Source organism: Tetrao urogallus (genome assembly GCF_951394365.1).
Source record: "Tetrao urogallus genome assembly, chromosome: 4".
NCBI lineage: Eukaryota > Metazoa > Chordata > Aves > Galliformes > Phasianidae > Tetrao > Tetrao urogallus.
The window spans coordinates 29,365,963-29,384,727 of NC_136817.1; the positions used below are offsets into that span (position 1 = coordinate 29,365,963).

At 43.5% G+C, this 18,765-nt stretch overlaps 2 protein-coding genes across 2 annotated transcripts in view; one reads left to right on the forward strand and one right to left on the reverse strand.

Annotated features, from left to right (window-relative positions):
• The window catches only part of SRP72 (signal recognition particle 72), a gene marked incomplete at both ends in the record, with an annotated part of 62,348 nt that overhangs the window by 23,850 nt on the left and 19,733 nt on the right, over positions 1 to 18,765 (forward strand). The window lies entirely within an intron of this gene.
• Positions 11,332 to 18,644, reverse strand: SARAF (store-operated calcium entry associated regulatory factor; the record flags this gene model as incomplete). Its single annotated transcript, XM_079534377.1, has 6 exons — positions 11,332 to 11,357; positions 11,853 to 11,965; positions 14,123 to 14,231; positions 16,242 to 16,632; positions 18,081 to 18,253; positions 18,554 to 18,644. 6 exons carry the CDS (start codon positions 18,642 to 18,644, stop codon positions 11,332 to 11,334), a joined length of 903 nt encoding a protein of 300 aa, XP_079390503.1.

Sequence of the window (18,765 nt, forward strand, 5' to 3'; positions counted from 1 at the left end):
CTCCCTCCCTCGCAGCCAGGCATGCGGCCATTTTCTGCCTGCCCACACAAAGCGGCCCTCCCCGCCGCCGCCGCGGGGCCCGTCCGGGCACGGCCGCCCCGAGGAGTCCGGGACGGAGGAGACGGCCCCGCTTCCCGCTTCCCGCTTCCCGGCGCGGGGGCGGCTCAGCGTCTCCGGCAAGGTCACGGCGGCCGCTCCCGCCCGTCGCCCGGCGGACGGAGGACGAGCGCCGCCCGGGGCCCTCCGTTCGGGCCCGCGGCGGCCCGGCCGAAACGTCTTCCGGCGGCGGAGCGCGGGCAACGGCCCCGCCGCGAGCGCGGCGCGGGCGGCCGACGCGGCCCCTTAGCCGTGGTGCTGATCCCCCCGCGGCCCGGCCGGGCCCGGCCCCCCCCCCCCGCCGCGCGGCCGCCGATCAGCCCTGGACAGCGCCCGTCGCCCAGCCCGGCTCCCTCCCGCCTCCTCCGCCTCCTCCCGCGAGCCCGGGCCCGGGCCCGGGTCCCGCTGCACTCACCGGCGGCTCGAGGCCGGCCGGCCGCGGGGCTGCTGCGGGACGCGGAGCGGGGAGGCGGCGCTGCGGGCGGGAGGCGCCGCGCATTCCAGCACACAGCGCGCAGCGGCGGCACCGCCCCGCCCCGCCCGCCCCCACCGGCGCCGCCGGCCCCGCCCCGACACCGGCACCGCCCCGACACCGGCACCGCGCCCGGCCGCGGGGGGGCGCGGGGGTGGGGGAGGGCGGAAGCGCGGCGGGGCCGCCCTGCGCGTGGCCGAGCCGGGCCTCCGTGCGGCTGGAGGGTGACCTGCGTGCCGTCCGCCGTCTGAGGGGAGCCGCTGGGCGTCTCGGTCCGAGCGCTTCTCATAGAAACGCAGCGTCATTAAGGCTGGAAAAGACCTCTCAGATCATCCGGTCCAATTCCCAGCCCGTCCTCGCCGTGCCCACTGAACACGTCCTTCGAAGTCACATCTCCACGGTTCTTGACCTTCCGGCTCTCTACAACTGTCCAAAAAAAATGTTGTGGTGTGGGGTCTGCCTCTTCTCCCGGGTAGCAGCAGTAGGATGAGAAGGGATGACCTCAAGTTGTACCAGAGGAGGTTTGGGTTGGATATTAGGAAACATCTCTTCTCAGTGGTGATGCCGGGGCACAGGCTGCCCAGGGAGGTGGTGCAGTCACCGTCCCTGAGGGTGTTCGAGAACCATGGAGATATGGCACTACGCGATGTCAGTGGGCATGGTGGGGATGGGTTGGGCTTGGACCGGATGATCTTAGATGTCTTTTCCAGCCTTCATGATTCTGTGATTCAAGCAGAACTGCGTTTCATCTTCTTTCAGCAGAATGCAGAGAGGCAAGCTGATGAGACCTTCGTTCTCCTCTTTGCACACAATGCACATTTCTACTCTCCTAGCCAGTATGCATACAGCATGTACGCACTGTTATGCCTCAGTTTAAAACACGTCTGCTTTAGCCACAACCCACCTCTGTGGGTTGTTTTCCAGTGTTTGGTGAAGAACTGTAGAACCTACAGTTCTACTTTGTACTTTCCTCCGGGAAAGTACAAAAATGGATATAGCTCATTAGCACTTACAGAAATGCCAGCTGTTCTTGCAAATCTTCTCGAATGGCCATACCTACACTTATATGTGCTTGGTTCCTAAAGCCAACGTCATCCCACCAACTTCTATTAGTGCCTGCCTGTTGTTCACTTTACCCAGAAGAAGCATGTGATGTAGTAAATGATGTGGATTTATTTGAAGGAAATTACTCTGAAATCTTAAACTTGTGTCCTTCTGAGTGTCTTTCTCCAGCTTCCTGGCTTTCAAATGGTTTCTCTTGCTTTTATTTGGGATGTTTGGATGAAAGCTGCACTCTGTTGTTAATACAGGCTGTGCCTGTCATATCCTTTTTCAACAGAGATTTAGTCTCGCTTTCTAGTGCATTACTGCTATCTGTCTCTCTTCCTAGTTGCCTTATTCACCTAAAGATCTTTGGTCAATGCTCTCCTTACCAACACAAAAGATTTGTTCGCTGGTGAAAAGCTCCTTTGAGCTCTAAGTTGAGTATCACCAGTAAGTCAAGCCTGAGCCATTCACAAGCCCCCTTAACTCTAGTGGCTGCCCCATCAGATTTACAGGCTAAAACTCAAGTTACACAACCCGTTAGCGGCTCCAGCACTCAAGTGCTGTCAGTTCTCCCAGTGCTTTCCAAAAATCCCACATGTGTACCCCAAGAAATTGTAGCAGCGCACGGAAGTGGCCGCAGCAAGCATTTTGTGGTTGGAATCCTTTCAGGCGGCTTGAATGTAGATAATTCTGCAGTGAATATGTACTCTGAAAGAAATGAGCCACATCAAAGGTTGTAATGTCTGCAGAAAAAAAAATGCAATAGTAAATAAAAACTTCTGCCACAACAAGAAACGTTTAACTATAAGATGGATTGTTTTCATTCTGGATGAGCTGGGGAGCAGGGAGTTGGAACTGGGTTTGTAATAGAAAACATACTTCAATATTCGCATCCATCAGTTACAAAAATAAGTGCCCTTATTTTTGTAACATTTGTAACAGTTAAAGAATTTTAAATTATTTGAGATTCCCAATACAACTTCAGATTTTTTCCCTTGTGGATAATTTCACAACTGTTTTTTACATAGGTAACCTTTAAGTTCTTTCCATTTGCTATAGGTTGGTTTGTTTATATGGAAGGGCTTTTTTGCATGGTCTGGTTTACCTCTGTTTTGTTTTTAATGACCAAATCCCTGGAAACATTGCTGTTAATGTTATCTTAATAGTACCTTAATGTTCACTTACACAGAGATCTCTTAATCTTTTAGGAAACCTGTCTGACCAGATTTCTCAACTTTGCTACTCTGCAAGTGCACCAATTTGCCGTATCTCTTTATGTTAATGTTCTAAAAATGTGCTTATGTGTGTTGTGTTCTAAAATAACTTAAATGTTAGTTGCTTTGCCACCAGGAAAATGCACATTCCCAACACTTTCTTAAAAAACACACAATCTTTTCAGGGCATCACATATACATACTCTACTCTATAATAATGTGCTCTGATGGGAGCATTTCTTTTTTGTTTTGTCTCAGTGGCTCCTTATAACACACCTTGCGTGCGAAGGTTGCTGTGGGCCAAAGTGTCCAGCCCTGTGCAGCACCACCTGCTTTGTGCTCTGTCACTATGTTGCTAATGGAAGAAATCATTGCTTTTGAGTAGTAGAACAAAATTCGGAGACTGCCCATTGCAAAATGTCCTTTGACTTTCCAGATGTCCAAAATAAAATGCCTGCTAAAACAGTCAGGAAAGGTAGTTACATGGTAGCCCCGGGCACTTTCTAAACTAGCCTGAATCAGCCATGCAGCCAGCAGCAAAGCAAATGCTATCTGACTCATGGCCATCATGTGCAGAATCTTGTTCCAACAGGAAAGTTTGAGCATCTATGCAGCAATTGGGATAAAGAATCCATCAAAAATACCCTCCCCAAAATCACCTCTTTTATCAGCAGATTCAGTTTATCTCAATTCAAAGTGCTGGTGGAAATGCCACTTTAGCTCTTATGACCTGCCCTTGCTGGCTAAAAGAGGGCGTAATTCAGGGAGTTTGTGTGAGAAGCAGCATACAGATAGCCAGACTTAGCTGCTCTTTATTAGCTCTTTCAGAAACACAAACACAACAGTTTGTATTTGCTGTAGTTTTGCTGCCTTCTTGGATGGCAGTAGATACTGGGAAAGAGGCAAATTTCTGTTTGCTTTAGCAAAGACATAATTTAATGGAATATGAAATATCACGCTCAGATAAGGCAAAACCTTCTGGTAAGCTTTTACTGAAACTTCCTTTTCCACTTGCAGGGCAACCCATTTCTGTACAAGCAGAAGATTAAAGTATTACTATGTTTTACAGAGCATTTTTAGAACAACGTTGAGTCCTATGGTAAGCCTGTTACAAGTTGCTGTGGCAATGATTTGGCCAAGCAATGTTGGGTATCAGGAAAAAGTTCTTCACCAAAGGGCAGTGGGCATGGAACAGGCTCGCCAGGGCAGCACGCTCAGCCCCAAGTTCTGGAGTTCAGGGATCATCTGGACAGCAGACATAGAGTCTGATTTTTGGGTGGTACTGTGTGCAGCCAGGAGTTGGACTCGATGATCCCTGTGGATTCCTTCCAACTTGAGATGGACATTCTGTGATTCCATGATTCTAAGCAGTATACCCAGTGTTTGGGTGCCTCTGCCAGACCTAAAACACCACAGCCACTTGACTCAAAGCACAAATACATTCTGTCAAGACCCGTCTGTTCTGAGGTGTTATAAAGGGTTAATTTCATGCCTTCACACCTCTCGCTAGAGGTGGCATCTCCTGTTCACATCCCTGCTCCTTTGCCCTGTATCAGGCCTGTGTCCTTCTGTAGGCTGCACCAAGCCACATCAAACCAGCACAAACCCCAAAAACATACAATCTGGCTAACATGGTAGAAACATGATCACACAGCAGTCACATCTGATCCAGATAAAGCACGTATTGCCTGCAGTATGCAGCCAAGTGTGAGCAATTGCAGGCCGCAGCCATGGGACAGATAGCATGGGAACGGGTGAACAACTGGCTGACCAGCGCCTGTGATTCTGAATTGGGCAGTCACCTGCCTGAGTAAACAGTACAGAGCTAATTCAGACTCTGTGAATTTTGACGGAGTGTAGGGATTTGTTTTGCTTTTTCATATGTATGGTGGCTTTGGCTGAAGCTCTCAAACAGAAGAGCAGAAACTTGAGAGACGTAGAAGCGTGAGCAGAAGCTGAAATTAAACGCTTTCAAAAGAGTCCCTGTATCCAGCAGTTCCCATTTATGTTACAGCTTCCAAAAGACTTCAAGACACAGCAGGGAGGGCCTCAACGTGATGAGTGCTGTAGACCATGCACACTTGAGTTCGCAGCTGAAAACTGTGTCAGAGGGCGTCATCACACCCAGGAATCCTAGCATCCAGTTCTGCACAGCCCTTCCTGCCGCCTAATGCGGGGAAACAAAGTTGCCAGGCACTATGTCAAGGCTAGATTAATTTCGTACTTGAAGTAAGTGCCACAACCTAAGCAGAGGAGCAGCTGCCACGCGTAAACCCAGTTTTAATCGCCTTTCTGTTATGGAAGCAGAAGTTGCACTGGTGTAACTGGAGCCTCTCTACAGCAGCTGTATTTGAAGCAGGGCATCTTTTCTCTCAGGGGATCCCAGAGTAAAGAACAGTGCTTCTGGTATTTGACAACAGTTTCCTGGATGAGCAGTTGTTTCTTAAGCAATAGCCCTCTTTGTTGTTTGCCTTGCCACTGGCTAATTGACAGCGACAGGGATTATGTAGGGAGGAGAGAGCATGTAATGGGGACATCAAAGCCAATTATTGGGTAAGAGGAACAATAACGGAGGAAGGCTCTATTCAGAAAGAATACATGTTTATGTAGCGAGGCTCAGCCATTCTCACCGCGATCCGTTTTTTGTTTTCTTTTTCCCTTCCTTCCCAGCTCATGCTGCCTGTCTGTTCTTAATAACTCCTGCTGAGAAGAGTCTGGCTTATTCACGTCAGGTTCAGCAGTTCCACCTAATTTTCCAAACCACATCTGTTTTTAACCCACCAGCCACTTTTCACAGGGTTTCCTACGCCTGCTGGCTTGGAACATACACATTTGGCACGTTCACCTCATCCTTCATTACGTGCTCTCTTCCTCCTTCCCTAAGTCATTCCTTCCCCAGCCTAAGCCAATCCCCTGCACCTGCTGCAGTGCAAGTTCCAGAAAATATGGAACCCTGATATTGATCCCTATCTAATAGCAGGGACAAAAGGAGTCCCAGGAATGGACAGAAGGAAAAGGTACTCTGAACTGTGTGGCAGAAGTGGAAAAAGAAACAAAAACAAACAAAAAAACCACCAATATTTCGCTGAGAATGCAGTATCACTTAATTAGTTCAGGTAACTGTTTACTCCAGCCCAGCTTCCCACCCTTTGCTGTTTGCACTGGTGTGACTATACTGGTGGAAAGGAAAATGTAGTCTAGGTAAACAACAAAAAAAACAAAAATGGTGTGGACTTTCCACTTTACCTCCAGCAAATTGTTTCATCGACAGAAACCATGTCTTAACAATGATTAAGAATTAACCAATGACCCCCTCTTGTGCACTTCCCAAGATTTACACAGGCTTTTCTGAAAGATGAACTCTTTGTGATGCTGTGGATTCCAGTGCTTGTTAAGCTCCACAGGGCAGAATACTCATTTACCATCTGGAAAAGCCCCTGCCCCTGGTTTTTGCATTTCTGCACCCAGGATGAGTGGTGGGGCTGCAGCAGTTTTAAGTCACGGTCTGCATCAGTACAATACCAGCTAAACGTGCCGATTGACCTAGATGGGCAATTAAGTTTCAAAACCCAGTTATGAATGCATTCCTTTTCATTCTTTACTCTTGAGTACCTGTCCAGCTGATGTCAGCCTAACAAAACTCTGCCCACAAGGTAAGAAAAGAAACAGGAAAAACCACATCGCATCCCTGCCCCCACATTTTCATCCCAGTGCCCATCCGGCAGCAGCCATTTCGTCCCAGTGGACTCAAGCAGCAAGGCAAGTTGTTATGGAAAGTAAGCTTGTGTAGGAGAGAGAAAGCCTATTAGTGAGAAATTAGGCCAATTAACGAGATGAAGTTATTTGGGGATTTCTGAGCCAGTCACAGAATGCCTCCCTCCCTGATTTACTTACCTTCATTCTTATCTTTGCACCCTTATGGGGTGCTATAGTAAGCAGTTTCATAAACCAAACAGGATCTGGAGGCGCACCCAGCACTGAGCCAGCGAGACTGTGAAAATGCATGGTTAGGCCTACAGCCACGTTTCATGACAAGGATGGAAAGAAAGTGGCAGTGACAGCCTGACCCAGCAGCTGAATGTATATGCTGCTCATTTAACTCACGTACAGATTTGGAGCATGCTCAGATACAGAGCACAAGAACACTCTTCGCTGCATTGATTGGCTTTACCAGTGCATCCAACATCATTTTCTAAAGATCTCTGGCTGTTTTCCAAAGAATGCTGTCTGTTCCTTGCAATATAAGAGTCAGCATCTGTCCAAATCCTAATTTCTCTTTAGCAGCTGCAACAGCTTAACTAAAGGGCATGTGTTACTATCTTGGGCATAACTACTTCCAAGATTCAAACATAGCCTTCCTCTCCCAATTTCTTTGCACTGTTTCACCTCTGCTCACTCAGTTACAGCCTAATCCACAGCTCCTTGTTACAAAAAGGAACACTCCACCTATTAAGAAGGACAGCATGTAGATTTAACCAAACAAGTGCACCGAGAGTATCAAACCCGCACAGCTTGGCTGGCTCTGTAAGATCATTATGAGAACATGGAATTTGTCTCCATAAGTAGCATTTCACTGCTGACAGTAGGTGTCAGCAGCAGGTGCCTGTCCATTGGTGTTGAACAGGACGTCTTTGCTCTGAAAGCAAAGGCAAAAACAGCCTTCTGAGCTGCTTCAGCTTACTTTGAGCAGATTCTGACCTCAAATTCCAAAATAAATCAGCTTGTCAGTCTATGTTTCCAACCACATGAATTTCTCTACCGATCTAACTTCACCTGTTATTGATACAAGTACTTTGCAAGTTGTTTATCAAATTACAAGGAGCTCTAACCAGATCCAACCTTGTCACACAGAAAATTTGTTGCAGTTTTAAGTATCTTGTTCTCATTGAAGTAGTGAGGAAAGCACTGTCAGTATTATGCAAACCCACAGAAATAAAGTACTCCTCTTCTTCAGGTACAAAATAAAATGCTGAAAAAGTGTTCTGATTGTGAAGATCAGCTTTGTAGAGCCATTCTACTTCAACATATTTCAGCTATGCTGAAATCACAGCATTTACAGAAGCATATGGACTCCCTAAACACACACCTGCCTGCAGGTTTGTTTGTTGTTGTTTTATTGTTTTAAATAGTGTGCCTATGAAGTGGCTGAGCTAGCACACCCTAGGCCAGCTGCCTGGCCATAGAATTCTTAGTCATTTCTAAGGTAGGACGGAAAGGCTGTTATCAGGTCTACTAGCTGATAGTTCATCAGCCCTTAATCTGCCCCAGTAACTAGCTGCCAAAAAGCACCCATCTGCCTGAAGACTGAAACAAGCTCTTTTTACAGCTATAATCTCCACCGAGTTCAATTCACTGCCTATAAATTTGTTTGCTCTATTGATTTTTCTCTCAACCTTCTGCAGCCATTCACATCTCAATGCACTTTTTGCAAGTACTTGTCACTTAATTACTGAAGAAACATTGACACTCAGCAGGAAAAGAGGGAACTATTGAGACAGATGACAGTGGAAGATAAGAAACACAGGCTGTTGATCATTTTCACTAGCATTGCCAGAACACAGCTACAATACAAAAGTAGCTATCAGAAAGTTACTGGCTACTACTGTAGCCAGAAAGAATATTGGAAAATCTAGAGTATCAGCTGCAGAAAACAAGTTTCCAATAGACATGACAAGACACAGCCTCTCCAAAGCAGCACTTTACCCCAAACTGCCCTCGTATGTAAGGAAGGAGAACAAATGCCCGACTGTTTCATTACATATAACATGAAACATTTTCTGTTGGTACAGACTTCATCTCTATTAGGGGTATGTGTGTTTGAGTCTTGCTGTCTGTAGACAGCTAGCCTACTTCTGTGACAGAATCTCTGGTTGATAAGTATTCTGAAGACTGACAACTGTGGTCAACTTGCTTTAATGAGGTGGGAGAAATACAGCAATTGCAATTGCCCCTAAGTGCAGAATGCAAAAAGGTTGCACTGTCAGTTTTTATATGCCCGTGCAGGCAGGCATTGCTCGCTACTTTGTTCTAGCAATCCATCAGTGAAACAGCATCTACTGCTGGAAATTCTGCCACACAGCTTTACTTCTCTTCTGAAACATAGTGATATGAAGTTATGAACACAGAACATTAAAAAAAAGCACAAAATACACCATCTCACTTTGTTGAGAAGTCTAACACAACCTTGCACTCAAAGGAAAGAGCAAGCTGCATAGCAGGAGCCTGCTGAACTAGCCAGATGTGACCTGGGAGTTGAGTCACAAGACAGTGATAGAGAATACTTATCTCTGTGTGCCTATTTTCTTTCATCACATGCTTTAGAGGAAGTCGGCTGTAAAACCTGGAGCTTCATTCCTGTAATAAGCTTTGGCTTTGTGTGAGGGTATAAGAGTATTAGCAGAACTATTTTCAAGTGCAAAGTAGAATTGCAATTATTATACAAAATGGTTTAACACTTTAGAGATCCACAAATGCCTTCCAATTATGAAGTTAAGAATGTTACCAAACTCTGTGCAGGAGCAGAAGGCAGACATTCAGGAAGGAAGACCAAGTTCACATGTGAATATGTACTCTTAGCTGCATTCCACGAGTCCTTCTTATTCAGGAAACTCACCAATGTCCTGGACGTTTGGATCACAGAAGCTTTGAAGCTGAAATTCACGGGCCTCAGTTTAAATCTTATATTGCTAATGCAGCCCAGATTGGTAGGCCATGACTCTAGTAAGAGCTGACACATTTGCAATATAAGAAGCAGATCTGTCAGCTCTTGTCCCAGCCTAGATTCTTGCTATATCCACAACGAAGAACAAAAACAGCGATCATAACTTCAACCTGACCTTGTAAAACTAGGAACTTATTAACATGACAGAGCTTTTCTACAGACTTGAAAGTGAAACTGTGATTTACAAGAACTCCTTAACTTCTTTAAATGGTTGAATATTTTGTTACTGAAAACTCAATCAATAGAATAACTACTCGCAGTATTGCTTTGTTGAGATGAAATGCACAGCTTACGAGCTCCGCAGCTGAGGGTAAAGGATGTTATTACACCGATCAAGAAGTTGCTGAGACATGATCTACTCTGAAAAAAAGCCAGTGCCATTCCTGCAGGCTTTGAGCTACTGTTTTAAACACAAAAATGCTCTTTATTCACTTATTTTTATTACTTTATCAAATAGAAGTGAAAAAATACCGTAGAACAAGTTCAGCAACCAGTGCAACTCATCAGGTTTATGCATGAAAACAGACATCATATAGATATAAATACACATGAAAAAAACATCCAAAAGATTTAACAACATATAATTATTGAGATCACTTCAACCTCCCCAATTAGAAAAAATCCAGTTTCATTGATAAGTAATTAGTTGGTGAATAGAGTACTGACTGTAGTAAGTTTCAGCTCAAATTACAAATAAGCAAGAACTCCACAAATGAAATACATTGCTATATTTGGCTATAAAGATTTATCATATGCTCCTTCTCACAAGGCAAAAGCTCCCATTACGCCCTTTTTGCATTTGCAATGAGCATCTTCAGCTTATCATGCATTGGACAGGCCATCAAGCAGGAAAGACAGGAGCTGAGATAAGCCAGTTCACAGTAGACATTTTTACAGCACTACTAACACCCGCAGTAAAAAGAAAATAGCAACAGGAGCAAGGCATCTGCAGTCACCTTAATTTAAATTGCCTCAGTCTTCCAGAAGAAAAATCCAAATTAGACAAAGAATCATAGAATCGTTTGAGTTGAAAGGGACTCTTCATGGTCATCTGGTCCAACTCCTGGGCAATGAACAGGACACCTACAGCTACAGCAGGTCGCTCAGAGCCCCATCCAGCCTGACCTTTAATGTCACCAAGGACAGGGCATCCAGCAAACCTCTGGGCCATGAACCATACTGTTTCACTTCAGGCTATTCAGGCTAGAAGTGCCACAGAAGTGCACCCAGATGGGTGCTTAGATAAACTCTAAAACATGGTGAAGATCAAGTCTGCATGTCTTGGCTCCAATAATCATACAGCTCAGAGAAACATTAACATTGTTCTCTCTAGAAACATAATTTTACTCCTATCCACTAAGGAAAACCCTCATCTAACTAGGTGATTGCACTTAGAATAATGTTCATACGAATTTTAAAAGACATGCAGAAGTAGTTTCAAAGAACAGCAACCTGTAGGTTTTAGCATGATTAGATTATGCCTTTCAGACTCTGGATTACAAAAACCAAACCCACTAAATGAAATTAAGCCCAGAACAATAAACTGTTTACCATAATTCCTCATAAGCAATCGTAACATCATCTGTCTCAATGAGGATGAGTTCATTTTTTATTTTTCAAGAAGCTGTTGTGGTGAAAAGCAATAGTGGAGGATCACATTTCCACATGGGAAAGAGAGCAGTTTTTTGCCTTGTCCTTCATATCTCTTCTCACAGCTGCTACTGCTAATTAAAAAGTGGTTAGTACAGTCTAATCACTCAGATGTAGTAACATCAAAGATTTCATCTCCGTTTTGTGCCACCAAATCCTGCAAAGGATAAAAAAAAATGTTTCAGCTCCATCACAGCCATTCCAATTGGCTCTCTGCAATTCCCCAAAGGGTAAAGCTCCTAAATAAGTCAAACTTGTGCAAAAATTACAAAAGGAAGCATTAGTTGTGGACTGACAGGCCAGAAAAATATTCATTGCAGACAAACTTCTTTTTGTTGTTTTGTTTCGTGTTTGTATGTTTGTTAGAGAAAGGCATGCATCTAAGGCATGTCCCAAAGGAGAAAGTCTTAAATTAACCATGCAGATAAAGACCATCCTAATATAGGTGTTACTATGCTTACTGTAGGTATCCACACAATGCTGCTCTGCTTCTATGATAAAAAGATGTAGGAAACAGTTATGTGCCCATCTGTACTCAAGTCTTGACCAGAATAAAACCAGGAATGCTTGCTGAACCTCACATAACATCTGTGCATTTTGGGCAGATCAAAGTTTCTCAAGCTTTAGGAGGTTAAAAATTCTTGTGGCTTACCAGATGCAGTTCTTGTACTGCTGCCTTGTGTGGAATTGCTGGACTGTCTGTACACTGGAGGTACAGCTGAGGGATCTCCCCATGTATTGAAATACGAGGAACGTGGCTGTGCTCTGATGAGAAAAACAGGGTAGAAAGAATTCATTAGTGACGTTTTGAATAATTAAGGTATAACTGCACCAAACTTAATCAGAGAACTTAATCAGAGGGAGAATTGTAAGCAAGCATATTTTCCAAACATAGAAGCCTCCCTTTTTAAAGGAATTAGACCCTGACAGCAGGGATAACATCTGTAGAATTTCAAAAGAAAGTTGAACTTCATCCTTCAGGACACCTTCAGACAATTGCAAATAATAAATCCTCTCTTCTGAAAATCTGACCTCAGTTTCTATCAGACAGGAAAGTTTACTTGAGATTTTAAGTTAAAATATATTTGGTATTACCTATATCCCTCCCACAGAAGGGAAAAGAATACATACTTCTGCACTGTTAACTACCTTCTAAAGATAGGATCAGTAAGACCAGTGCATCACAATCTTCAATTCACTGATTTGTTTCTACAGATAATGATTTCATTAGCAGGGGTGGGAGGAGGGGAGGAGCATGTAGAAGAGGAGGAAAAAAACCTAAAAACAGTGGACCAAGGACTGTTTTCAAAGAAAAGAAGCCCTAGTTAGAAAGTTTGTTCAGGTGTTTGGACTCACACGTTTTCAGGCCACTAATCTTAAATAAGAGGCCACTAAAACTAGGGGGTCTCTCATCAAGAGACCTGTATGTACAAAATACATACAGTGCTTAAATAGAAGTATCACATATTAAAGTACTTAACTATCAAGTCAAGAAACCTTCAAACGTATCCTAACTTTTTAAAAATCCTTAGTAATGTTAGCACAGTAGAACAAGATTTGACTTTTTATCCATAACCCTTTAAAATGTTACTTAAAATGAAATTATAGACTATTTCTGCTGTTGATGAGTCATTGTCCAGGTGCACGCTGCTTGACATTTGAGACCAAGACTGAACAACAAACACTTTATACCTCACATGTTCACTTCTTAATAAAGGGACAATCTGATAAGTCTCCTGTTGTTACTAGGAAAATACATCACACAGAGAAGGAAAGACACTTCACCACTCCTGCTCAACTTCCCTTATTCCCAGTCCTAAGAACTAAAAGCAATTATATTGAATTTGTTATATTATTAGCTTCCTAGAAGATTAGGCTTGACATACGTGCAGTTCTTTGGCAATTACAGGAAAATGTTTGAGTTCTGCAAAGTTGCTGCAGAAGCCATGTATTTTTCTAGCGGAGGCTAAAACAGCAGCAGGGTCGGCCTCTTCTCTTGTGTAACTGGTGATAGGACTAGAGGGAATGGCTTCGAGCTGTGCCAGGGGAGATTTAGGCTGGATGTTAGAAAATACTACTTCTCTGAGAGAGTGGTCAGGCAGTGGAATGGGCTGCCCAGGGAGGTGGTGGAGTCACTGATCATGGAGGTGTTCAAGGAACGTTTGGATTTTGTGTTGAGGGATAAGGTTTAGTGAGAACTACTGGTGATAGGTGGATGGTTGGACTGGATGATCTTGTAGGTCTTTTCCAACCTTGGTGTTTCTGAGATTCTGTGATTCAATTCCCCCCCTTAAACCGTTTCCTGAAGAGTGATGCATGTTTAATGCTTCAAAGCATATGGCAATGACCAGTAGCTATTTACTTCAGCACTGAAATGGCTTTTGAATGTCATCCATGTTATGTTTTTCCAAAAATGCAACTTATACATGACTTACAAGTCCTCTGGAAAACTACATTTCGGATTTCTATACACGGGTCATTAGGAGACTGGAGAGTAAAGGCCGTTCAGTTTGATTGCACTAAGTATCACAGAAGAGCAAGTGTCAGCCATACTAACTTCAGGAGAGATGACACTGACACAAGAGAACTACTTACAAGTGGCTTTGTGCTTCATATTTTTATCTGTATTTTAAAGCAGTCTGGATATGGACTGCTCAAGAGTTGATTTTAAAGTTGCAAGTCAGGTCAGCGAATGCACTTAAAGTAGAATGAAGAACCTCAAGAACTTCAAATCTTTCTCCTCAAGAAAGGTGTTCAGAATGTTTGTGCTGCTAGAGCTACAAATCGTACCTCAAAGCTGTTCTAATGGTAGGATTATACAGCCTGAATGATATACACCTGAAAACTCACAAACAACATAAATGTAAACAATATGCCAGCTGAAATTCTGTATGTTTAATATCTGACAGCATTCTATTTTACCTTTGACTGCCAGCCAAGTAGCCCAGCAAGCCTCCTGCTCCTAAGCCAGTCCAAAATCCTGGTCCTGAATTGGTCTCATGACTGGAACGAGTCCCAAAGCCGTTGTCTTCTTAAGCCAAATGGAAAGAAGAAAAAGTATCAGTTAATAGCACTTACTCCTCAGGCTGTCGCAATAAGATTCTCACCTCTTAAACATAATAGCAAATTAGACACTAAACTCTTCTTGTTTTCAATTGATTCTTGATTAAGCTTGTCTTGAAAGGTGCCCTCACAGTTTGGAAAGCAGGGGGAAGAAAAACAACAAACAGAAGCAAGCTAACAGAGGTAAAGATTTTTACACCAGAAATTAGCTTTCACTGTATCACAGTCTCCATGTTTACAAAACACAGTGAAGTCAGATTGTGCAGATTTCATAAACAGACAAGTTAGATTAAAATCAGAAAGAAAGTGAAGAAAGACTAATTTGCTCAAGCAGGCAGACGGGAACAGAAATCAAGTATCATAAAGCATCACAGGAGAATAATCCTGACTTACATTATCAGTTGAAATCAGACTTCTATGTGTGACTTGATGTTGGATTTCATTTTGAATGCACTAAGACAAAGATAAGCTCACCTTGGATAACACACCCATTAAACTATGCTGTGTTAATCAGGGAGATAAACGAGCTAATTTACTCAAAAGCAGCATGGCTGAACGCTGATTCAGAAGTCAATCTTTTTTGTTGATAAAACCTAGAGTAGATTCAGGACCACATCAAACCACTAATACAAGAAAGTAATTAATACAGTCTAGCTAAATGATTTCACAGGAAATATTCTGTATGCCAAGGGAATTTGAAATGAAGCAAATTAAATATTCAGATCAATAATCGAACTACTTCACTTTTCATTATCATCCCAATTTTCAAAAACAGATGTGTGCCTGATACAGTCCTATACACTCTAAGGCATGCTTTTGCTCCACTGTTAAAACTAAAGGCAGATAATTTATCCTCACAGGGCTCCCAACCAAGTTTCTCAATTTTCAAAATCAATAAAGAAAAGGTATTTTCAAGGCTCTATTCTTGCTAGATTTCAGACTCCTGTCCACCTAAAGCACATTAGTTGAATTAATTCACAAGGAACAGGGCAGGAAAAAAAAGAAAGCAATCCTTCCCTTTCAAACTAAAGCCACATGCACACTGAATGTTTACTTTGGTTTGCCCATTTGGTTTGTCCAGTACAGCAGAACCCAGTACTGACCACAATAACACCAGAGGCAAGTGGCACACATACACAACTCTACTCACTGGTGCACACACAGAATAGAAAGGCTGTCTGAAATATCCATTTTGAAATCAAATTGCAAAACTCACTAGTTAACACAGAATCATAACCCAACCCCAATTTTCTGCTCCAGGTACATAAGAGAAAGCGCTGCAAACGCGCCACACAAGTTTATCAAGAAGAGCTATGCTGGCACCCCCTGTTGGCAAGTGGCATGAGTAACCTGCACAAAAGCGTTAACGTTTGTTAATATTATTCAAACATGAGCTTTTGACTAAGTAATCTTAATTCTTTCTAGCTACTGCTTGGTAGAACCACTCCTCTAGTTCACAATAAAAATAAAATAATAAAAAAAAAACAGGAAAAAAATTGAGATCACACGTCTTGTTGCAAGGTAATTTGAGTTCTAGTGCCATCAGGATCACACATTTGTAAGGTTAAACAATCGGACACCAGATGACTGAGTTTTACTTGACTTGAGTTTTACTTTACTTTACTTGTTGGTACTATAACTACCGATCACAGCGACCAGTTTTCTGGGAAAAGAAAAAAGCTGCATGTTTTCCTAGCAGTCTTGCCACTACTTCTACAATTTTCAATTCCAGGTGAAAGACACCACGCAAGATGCAGGTCCAGCATAGACTGTTACCTGCTCTGGGAACTAAATCGTTTGACCACTGAGACTATAGCAAACCACGTGTTAAACTGAGGATTGCTACATAATATTCATTTCTAGCAAATTATTTATGAAGAAGCCAACAGTCAGGTGAGATAACACAACAGCTGAAAGAACATCCCGAAGTTAAGATCATGTTTGTTTCAGGGCACTAAATAATGGCTTATAGTCCTACCTGTGGAGCTGAACTTAAAACCAGGAGGAGGAGGCGCCTGATGACTCTGCCAAAAAGGACGAGCGAATCCGCCACCGTCACCAAAACTCTGCTGGGGCTGTTGATTACTAAGGAAAAACTTGTATATGCCAAAGGCAAGGATCAGTAGAACAATTACAAAAATTGTTCCAGCACCAGAATGAGAAGAATCCTTTGCTGATGTATAATAGCCAGAACCAAAGTCTCCAGAGTTCTTTGCTTTCCATTCACCTTCCTTTGTCAGCTCTAACCTGAACAGCAAACTGCAGGACCCTCTTAAGATGTAAGGATCATCTGGATAATTATAGCCTTCACAGCTCACTTCAATTTGTCCAAAACGAAGAGTGTCTTCCAAGTCCGCTTTGCACTGCCACTAAAAAGTAAACACAAAATCAAGTAGCAGCTATTTCTCCAGGGATGAAAATATCTGCCTGCATTCCCAAATGTATGCAGACAAAGCTGTAATCTACAAGGAAGCATACAAAAAGTAATAGAATAAGGAACTTCTGAGCTCTCCTATTCTGAAAAGGGCTTGGAATCTGAGAATAGCTAGGAATGTTTTTAAAATCTCTAGAAGTTAAAATGATTTAATTGTTTAGAACACAAGAGTTACAAGCCAATTTCTTCACTGGACGAGTTTTTCAAGTATCCCTTCTCTAGGGTACAGCAGCACTTCTGAAAATAATCCATCCAGTCTATGACAGTTACTTAAGAAATGTCTCACCCATGCAGACCTGATGACAGCTACAAAAATAGACCTTGGAAGCCTGAAAACCAGTGCACATGATTATATTTATGTTCAGACCAATATAAAAAATAAATCATGTTAGACATAACTAGGGATTCAATGGTGACAATTAGCAATAGATTGTGATTTTGCAGCTGAATATACATGAATTTCTCAGTTTCAGATTCCCTTGAGTCATCTGAACTTTGGTATGAGCAGTACCTGTAACAAATATACACTTTGAAAAATGCAGCATTCCATTAACAATTCCGTATAGCAGTACCCACTGCAAATTCCAACTGGGCTGTACTTTTATGATACTATATCAATTACAACAATAAACTTCAGTTTTGATTCCTGGTCAGTCTAATGGCAGGAGGGTAGGCAGTGTCAAATACAACAGCTCTTTATTGAAATACCAAAGTAAACTACTAACACACAAGAGCAAGCCATAGAACCATTTGAGTTGGAAGGGACTCTTAAAGATTATCTGGTTCAAGTCTCCTACAAAGAATAGAGACGCCTACATCAGGTTGCTCAGAGCCTCATCCAGGCTGAGCTTGAATGTCTGCGGGGATGGAGCATCCATCATATCTCTAGGCAAACTCTTGCAATGACTCATCATCCTGAAATCTAATTAACTTGGAAGTCATAAAAGTTTCAATTTTTTTTTTTTTTTTTTTTAAGGGGCAGAAGTGACATAATTAAATACTTGTAATCCTTTATGTTCTAGAAATTGTGAATACATTGGTCAATATTGAAGCAAGGGCATTCTCAAGGGTTTGGTTGTATATACTCAAACAACATTTCAACTAATACCAATGAAGTTTGACTGGCAGTACTTTCACATTAAAACCTTTAATGTAAAAATTATATATTAAAAAATTATTTATTAAAAAATTATATATATATACATACACATACATACACGCACACACAAATAGTGTTTTCCATATTTAGGGTAACCTTTAGCTGTTCTCTAGTAGAAAGAAAAGCAACACTCTGGCCGGTTGCTTTCTCTTTCTCTTTCACAAGTTACCAGCCCTGCATGAGGACGGTGCTGTATCAGTTTAACTGACTTTAACCACTGTTACCTGCACGTCGTAGCCATCCCAGCCTTTGTTGTAGCACTGAACAACTTCAGGAATACCAGAGCATCCAGCACTGCCTCCAGTGCACTGAAGCTGAGGGACCGCAGCCGTTCGCCGGGCTGTGGTGTAGCGGCCCCGGTGCAGAGTGAGCACCTGCACGTCCCGCAGCAGAACCCCTGCAATGGGCAGCAGAGATCAGTACGGCCATATCCCACCATCCTACCCTTGGAGGCGGAGGGAAATCGCACGGAGCTCTCAACGCCCCCCAACGCGTTCTGTCCCACCCGTTACCACGGCCGAGCCAGCAGCCGACCTGACCGAAGAGCCCCTCAACCCCCTCAACGAGAGGCCTTCCCACAGCCTCCACTCCTCAGACCCTCGCCCCGTTGTCACAGCGATAGAGTAGTGGAAAAAAGGCGGCCGCAGGCCCACAGCTCCTTCCACCAGAAGGCCCCCAGGCACACTCCGAGTCCCACAGCTCTCACCTTGTTGGTCCCAGCCCCACGCGGTGCCGGCAGCAGCACAGAGGAGCAGGAAAAACGCAGCAACTGCCCCGTCAGCCGCCATGACAGCTCTAAGGCACACCCACACGACTCAAAGCTCTTCCCGGTGCAGGGCGCTGTTCATTGGCCGGCCGCGCCGGAAGGGGCGGGAACGTGGGTCGGAGCACAGCCCATGGGAAGGGGAG